Here is a 7,827-nt window from a genome sequence, read left to right on the forward strand (position 1 = left end):
TAACTGCAAAAATACAGTGTAATTTTCACCAGTAAGTGATCTTCAGACTGAAACGTCAAACTTTAACTGGTGGGACTATAAAGGCAATATTTTGCATGCGTACATATTCACAGATATGTATTTCTTGGACTATATTAAATCAAAAAAGCCTTTTGAATGTGTGAATGAAGGTCAACCAAGTCAAACATTGTCAATTTTGCGTAACCATGTTGAAAACTGTCAGCCTTCTTTGATTGTTTCCACTAAAAATGAGTTTTGGGTGCAATATATATTTTTAAAATGCCCCTCAGTTCTTTCTCCTCAATAAAACACTTTTCTGAAACCATCAAACGATGCGACATAAACATTCATTAATTCGATCCTGAAGCCTTTGGTAACATCTATTAAACAAGAACCCAACTCTTCTAATGCAGTCACCCAATGCCAAAAGTGAGAACGTCGTGGCACTACAGCATCCTTGGCAATAGCATCCTATTAAAACGTCATCCTCCATCAGCATTGAGAACATCAGTTATTCAAACTGACCCTATTTTGCATGGCAAGACAATATTGGAACTGATAACTGCACATTTGTATGGAAGCCATCTCGTCTTTTCTCTATTCTGTTGAACGTATCAGAACGTGGCATGGCTGTTTCTTTAGGTAAGAAGAGTATGGAGAAGTTTACAGGATGTTGGAAGGACGTAATACATATAATCACAGTCAAAAAGAGTAATAAGACCAAAATAAATACAAAGAAAAGAAGCTTTGATGCATTGGTTGGATATAAGCAGCATATTTATAGCAAATGTAATTGCAATCCTTTGGAATGGTAGAGCTTTCACGTAGGATGGTGAACAGGTTAATATCTGAGCTTTCACTTTTACCAATATGTCCATTTGTTCTGTACAACAATGACAAATTAAGAAAAACATAACTAAAAGAAACAAAAAGTACATCAAGATCACGCCAAAAGGGGAAATTAGAAATACTCGCGCATCTAATACAGCATTCACCCCGCTACATACACATAAAACGTACATCACTCATAGAAAACTGTACAAGGTCATATTTATCTTGACTATCACTGTATATGATTAATTAAATCACCTTTCCAATGCCTTTGGCACTCGTTATTGAACTAACATGCAGTTTGTTGAATGTAGGATTGAAGGACTCAATAAAATGCTATCAAAATCATTAGTTGGATTTTGTGAACAAATAGATTTGTACAAAACAAATTGTTTCTCGTTGAGTCGGGTGTGTGGGTTTACTGGTAGAATGAAATTTCACGAAAGATGATGCGCTTTCAATATGATGCTCTGTGGCTCGTAAGACCATGATAATTCATAAAAAATATTGTATTTAAATTTGCAATTCATTCAGATATGAAATCCAACAATTTCCCCTACCCCATTCCATGAAAAAAGAGAGAGAAAAAAATCATAACCTTCTCGATTTTTGTAGAGGTATGAGTTTGAAAAGATACATGACAGAAAAATTTAACACATAGATGAAATTCTAATTATGTTAAAAAACAAAACAATAAAACATGAATGTGACTATCTACTCACAATGCTGTGGTCTCTATGGTAATGCGATGTATCAGACTTGATCGTGTGTATCGCATTCAGTCTCATGCAATGTTTTTGAGAAGTTAGGATATTTCCCTTTTTTCTCACTTAAAACCACCATGTTTTCAAATTTGGTGGTTATACACCTATATCCCGCTATTGACAAAAAGCTTTCTTTCAGTGTCCAATTTTACTAGCATCGTTGCAGCAGACAGAAAAGCAAGCCTTATGAAACACTAACAACAAACTTCACAAGAAATATCAATAATAATAATAATAATAAAAGCTAGGATCTGAACACAAAGAAAATTATCAGAAAAAAATAGAACACAATGCAGAAATATTGAACAAATAAAGAAAAATGAGTACATCCGGGGGTTTTAAACCGAGAAACGTAGCAGGTACAGTTTGACTAGTCATGACCTAGACATGTTTCCACCTGTGTTCAATGGTCTTGCTTCGCATTCAAGTAGTATCGGTACAGTGAAAAATACAGAAACACAAGCATGTATTCGTTTTTTCATGTAATTCACACTAACCTGGGCTGTGAGTGAATTTGCATTGAGAAAATACATTTTCAGTAAATATTATAAGGAAAAAATATATATTTAGTTGTGTATACTCTATCTAACCAGTACCCAAATGCAAGAGACTGGTGTTGCCTGCAGGTTTCGGGTTTCACTGAACATGTTTTACCAGGTTTGAGAAGTACTAATCAAGAGGAGGTTGGTTCAAACCGACCTTATTCTGCCCCGAAATACCCTCTCCTGACCAGCAGTTGGGAGTATTTGCAAGATACAATCAAAGGCGGTTGAACAGCAACTTATATAAAATGTCTACAAATGAATTTCTTGCACACAGTGAACATACATGGCCAGCTTGCTTTGGAAGTAAAGCTGACCAGCGAAATTCTGGAGGAGAAATTGGCTAAAGTTGACGACGTCGCAATGGCGATGGTTGACGTCACATTTGAAATGACTTTGAAGGGCCAGGGGAGGGTGCAATCGCAGCTAGACAGCTTTACGTGAGGGTTTATTGCAGAAATAATGCCGCCGTGGCACTTTTTATTTGATTAGGGCTGTTTTCTTTAGCTGAAAGCCATGATTATGTGGATTTTTTTTTTTAAGGGCTATGAGAGAGGCCCATAGGAGGGGGATGGGGGCTGTTAGAAAGGATAAAGGGGGGACAAGGCCTGGCATTCACAGGCCTCCCCACCTGCTCCTCAAGCCCTGGAACGCTCGTCCAGCTGGGCGACTCTTATGCTGGTTTCTCCACACTGGGCATGGAGGGTGGGCAAGGAAAACATGCAAGATAATATGAGACGAGACAAGATGGCTGGTGTTGAATAATAAGCTTATGAATATAAAGTGAAAAACTGTCACAGAAAGTTTGGAAAATTTATACTAAAGTGTCACTTTAGGAACATTGCGCGTATGGGAAAGTGAGACAGTGGATGAGGCAGTGCCACAGTAGTTTTGATAGCGGTGCCTCAGTTCCTGGAGGGACTTGTATGCCTTTCGCCTGAGCGAGTAAGGCCCAGTCGACAGTTTCTCACGGTAACCCTTCATCCTCGCAGGCTGAAGCAACAAAAGACGGTAAATTCATTGTTCACTTGATATGTATGATTATGTACAAATCGAGTAGTAATGCCTAAAGCCCCCTTTTTAACGAGAGTCAAGTTTGAAAGCAGCTGTTCATTGAGGTAATGAGTGGTCACACTGACAAATCAGTGGTCCGCAACAGTAAAACAAAAAAGGATGTGCGAGCGTTTCCCTGTGCTTGTGGAAAAAGTACAGACATTTAAAGAAAGAGCGACTGATCTTGTCTGAGAAGTAGTCGACAGTGCCAAACTGGGGAAAAAATACTGATAACATCTCATTTTAAAAATTCCCAACATGCTCAACTCTGATTTGATACCACATCATGCCTATTGTCTGTGAGCCGTTATGATTTGGGCCTCAACTTCCTCTGTTACAACCCCCCTGGCCGGCTGCTTGGATGCTATCCAATCAGACAAGGCCATTTTCCCTCTTTAAGCTCCTGCAATGCATTGTGGGATGCTGTTGGCGGGTGAGAGGGGAGTAGTAGTGCAGAGGGGAGGGAGGTTTCCATGTATGAGAGAGAGGGAGCTGACTGGGTGTTTCTTCTGCTGGAGTGCTCAGCTCCTGATAAAGCCTCAGTCTTTATCTGTCTCGCTATGGGCCAACCCCCTCTTTCCTGCCTCCTGTAGATAGTGCTCTTTGTTCTCATGGAGGCCCGTTGCTCTCTTCACCACAAAGTGAAACAACCCTGATGATACAAACTCTGACAATCTTGTTCACAATGAGTTGTAAATCCATGTCCTAACTAGTGGTCGACCGATAAATCGGCAGGGCTGGTTAATCTGCTGATATCTGGCCATTTCACAAATAACTGTATCGGTTGATGACAGTGTCTGACAGACCAATATATCAGCAAGGCCCATTAATTAGTCATTTTGATTATCGGTATTGGTAGATAACAGCATTTTAATGACCGATATTTTGTTCAGGGCTACGTTTCCAAAAAGCATCCCAAGCACCAATGATCTGTAAGACGTACTTAGCCTTACGATGCTTTTGGAAAATGCAGCCCAGGCCGATTATTCAAGCCAATATTTATCCATTTTGAGATTACAAGTATCGGCCAACAACCGGTATTTCAGACTAATTATTTAACTGAAATTTGTTAAAATTATCATTAATTTATCATTTCGGTCATTAAATTTTATAATGAAAATATTGGTATTACATCAGTTGCATATCGGTCTCATATCGGTCAACCACTAGTCTTAACCAGGTGCAATGACAAGTGATAACTGACAAAATATTTTGTAAACCAAATGGTTTTGATTTTTGTTTGTTTTGCTGGGTAACTCTGCCCACAGTCCAATCTCACTGGTCCAAATTCCAGCTTCACATAGCCGTATATTAAGCTTCAAATATGGCTGCAATATTGTCACTTTACTATTTGCTGCATGGTGCCTGGTTATGACACGGTGTGTAGATCTGATATCTCTTTCTTTTAAACTTTGCTTTGGCCCTCCATCTATCTCTTTCATACGCCCACTCCTTCTTGTCAGATAGAGTGAGCGAGACAGAGTGCGTAAAGCTCCGCTGTAATGGCTCTCGTCTCCCTGGCTAGTGTGCTATGAATAGCCCTGTGTAGGATGATGCTATTTCCTAAGTGGAAGGCCTCTGCAGATGGAGCTCTGCGGAGGGCAGAGGGCCAGGACTTCTGCTGTTACCTGAGAGAATGCCAACATCCCTCCCTCCCTCCTTCCTCTGGGTAGAATAAAAAAAACCTCTCTGTTCTCTCGTTCACACCTTGGTCTTTGGTGGATTCTGCTCATGTGCTTTTTGTCTTTATTTGAGTCTGAAGTAGGCGTACGTCCAGACAAGTCCCTTTGAATGTGTCGTACTGAAGTGAAAAACCCTGAAGTTGATGAATGTGCTGTTTTTATTGAGGAAACAGCTGCTTTGAAACTTCAGCCTCCAAATTTTCAAGGGGAGTTTAGTTTAGTCCACCGAGAGAAGTGGTGCTGTCTGTTCTCCTCATTGGGTGGCTCAAGCATGTAAAAGTGGACTGATAATGACATTCATGCTATATTGAGAGGATTCCCTTTGAATCATGGACCCAGGCCAACACAGCTCTGTGTGACTACAGGGTTAGCGGGAGATAGCAGTGTTGAAAATAAAGTAATTTCCAGTCTCAAGACAGAATTTCCCCCCTCAATCCTTAGTATCTGCTGAGTGGTTCTGCCACTCTCGTTAAAAGACTGATTTACAAAAAAAAAAAATTTAATAAAGAGAATGAATGACTGTTAAAACCCAGAATTTGCTTCCCCTGATGTGAAAACCAACCAATCAACCAACCAACTCAAAAAAAAAAAGTGCAAAGTTTCCTTTTGTCCAAGTGTAAGGCTGTTTGTAACGTATGTTTCTCTTCATCGTGTTCATTCTTTCAAGCTAATGAGGCCATCCCTGAGCAGGGCGCAAAATTCAACCTCTGTTGAATTTCTGAGTAAAGTGATGCTTGTATTGTGCAGTCAATGTGAGTATTAAAGGAGAAAAAAACTGTTCTGAATCCTGAGGTGTATGTGTGCCCCTCTCCCTCACCCGTTTTAAATAAAAAGAAACTTCTTTACCTGTCAAACCTTTCAACTTTTTAGTTCATTTGAACAGAGCGGTTGTATATGAAAGCAACAAAAACCCATAATGGAAAGAGGCTGTGGCCAGAAGCTATAAAAATACAGACATATGGTACATCATGTAAATATTGCCATGTGGAAAAGGCATTTTCTTTTTTGTGTTTTTTTTCTCTTTTAGGGGTTGCACAAGAAAATTGCACTACAAGAAGCAGTTATGTACAGTACAGTACACCACAGCAAGCGACAGGGTATAGCATGGCGCTTATTATGCCGCTAAATTTTTTAGGGAAAAAAATGATGGATAGAGAAGAATTTTAAAAATGAGCCTGGAGACCCAGGCACCGTGGGAAGAAAGTGCGGCCAGGTTAAGGCGAGTTGGCTGGGCTGAGGGTGGGGCTAAGGGTGGGGCTTGAGGCGTCGGATCGACTGTAATCGCTGAGGGAGCCGGGGCGCGTGCTGCTCGAGACGGTGGCATTGCCACCGCCATGCTGCCTCTTCAGCATGGCCGGCTGGAAGTCGGAGTGACGGCGTGCGTGTTTCATCAGGTGGTCGCTCCGCATGAATCGCTTGTCGCACAGGGGGCAGCCGAACTTCTTCTCGCCCGTGTGGGTGCGATAGTGCCGTGCCAGCTCATCAGAGCGAGCGAACTTCTTACTGCAGTCAGGCCAGGTGCAGGGAAAGGGGCGCTCTCCTGTGACAAACACAGAGAAATCAGAACACACAGCTGTTAGTGTTTACTACACACATTCATGATCACTCAGACATATGTGATGTTTTCAAAACAGACTGTAAAGCTATACAAGTTTTACACTCTTCACAGATTATAGGCCAATGTGCCATCTACAAATAAGAAGTTGCAGCTGTGCTTCAGAGTATTTGATTGTTGAAACTTTACTTTGAACCATTTTTGAAAGCGTATACTTGCTCCAAAAACCAAGGTGTTAAGGAGGCCACATCATAAACACCGCCATGCGTCGCTAACAGCCATAAATAGGGGCTGTGCCAACTGATGTGAACCAAGTCCAGCCCTTATGTGGACAATGAACTCTTTCAGCACAGAAAGTCCTACTGCTGCCTTTTTTATTCTACATGGCCCCCATTAAGCCCGTGCCGACATGCCTCATTGGCATAATATACTCTTTTAAACTGATCTAGAAGCAGTTTTGTGGTTTCTCTTGGTATGCTATCATTCAGCATTCACCAAAGAAAAGGTGAACCTAAAACAGTGCACAAAAGCCATACAGGCCCCATACAATCCAAGTTCACACACTAGAGCAGCTAAACCACCACAGAATCAAGATCAGTTCACACTAAAAACAACAGTGAATGACCCAGACCATTCAGATCCAGGTTTTATTCTACATGGCCCCCATTAAGCCCGTGCCGACATGCCTCATTGGCATAATATACTCTTTTAAATTGATCTAGAAGCAGTTTTGTGGTTTCTCTTGGTATGCTATCATTCAGCATTCACCAAAGAAAAGGTGAACCTAAAACAGTGCACAAAAGCCATACAGGCCCCATACAATCCAAGTTCACACACTAGAGCAGCTAAACCACCACAGAATCAAGATCAGTTCACACTAAAAACAACAGTGAATGACCCAGACCATTCAGATCCAGGTCACGCAAGGGTTTACCTTCCACGGATGGCTTTTAAATCCCAAAATGAGCAGTCTTTAAACAGACGTGAAAGACCTGATGTGGCACAACTATTTAGAAGCGGCTCATGAGAGCGTACTAATCCTCTCCTATAGAAGCAAAAGTCTGCAAAAAGTTTTTTTTGTTTTTTTGTTTTTTTTACAATCGCTAAGCTGAGTGAAAAGCCCACACATTAAACCAAGAATGCACTGCATTAAAAATGAACCATATGTTCCAGCCCAATAAGCATTGCATCATGCTAATTGGAGAATCATGAGAATACTAGGGGGACATGTATCACTTTGACTGCTCCAAAGAGGCTTATGGGATTTACTGACTCATTATTGAGATAACTGATGGACACACAAACACATACTCACTGGTTTATTTGGACCTGGCACACATCTCGAAACGACCTTGCAAAGTATTTTTTTCTTCCCCCAATCCCCCCCCCCCCCAACCGAA

General features: G+C 41.0%; 1 protein-coding gene across 1 annotated transcript in view; it reads right to left on the minus strand.

The window, feature by feature from the left end:
- Positions 1-2,644: 2,644 nt before the first annotated feature.
- Positions 2,645-7,827, minus strand: part of LOC107715699 (Kruppel-like factor 13) — a 21,333-nt gene continuing 16,150 nt past the window's right edge. The window contains exon 2 of the mRNA XM_016521875.1: positions 2,645-6,412. Coding sequence (XP_016377361.1) covers positions 6,087-6,412 — 326 coding nt within the window. The 3' untranslated portion in view covers positions 2,645-6,086. The remainder of the gene's footprint in view (positions 6,413-7,827) is intronic.

Source organism: Sinocyclocheilus rhinocerous, unplaced genomic scaffold, assembly GCF_001515625.1.
Source record: "Sinocyclocheilus rhinocerous isolate Xijiao unplaced genomic scaffold, SAMN03320098_v1.1 scaffold3207, whole genome shotgun sequence".
In the NCBI taxonomy this organism is placed as follows: Eukaryota; Metazoa; Chordata; class Actinopteri; order Cypriniformes; family Cyprinidae; genus Sinocyclocheilus; species Sinocyclocheilus rhinocerous.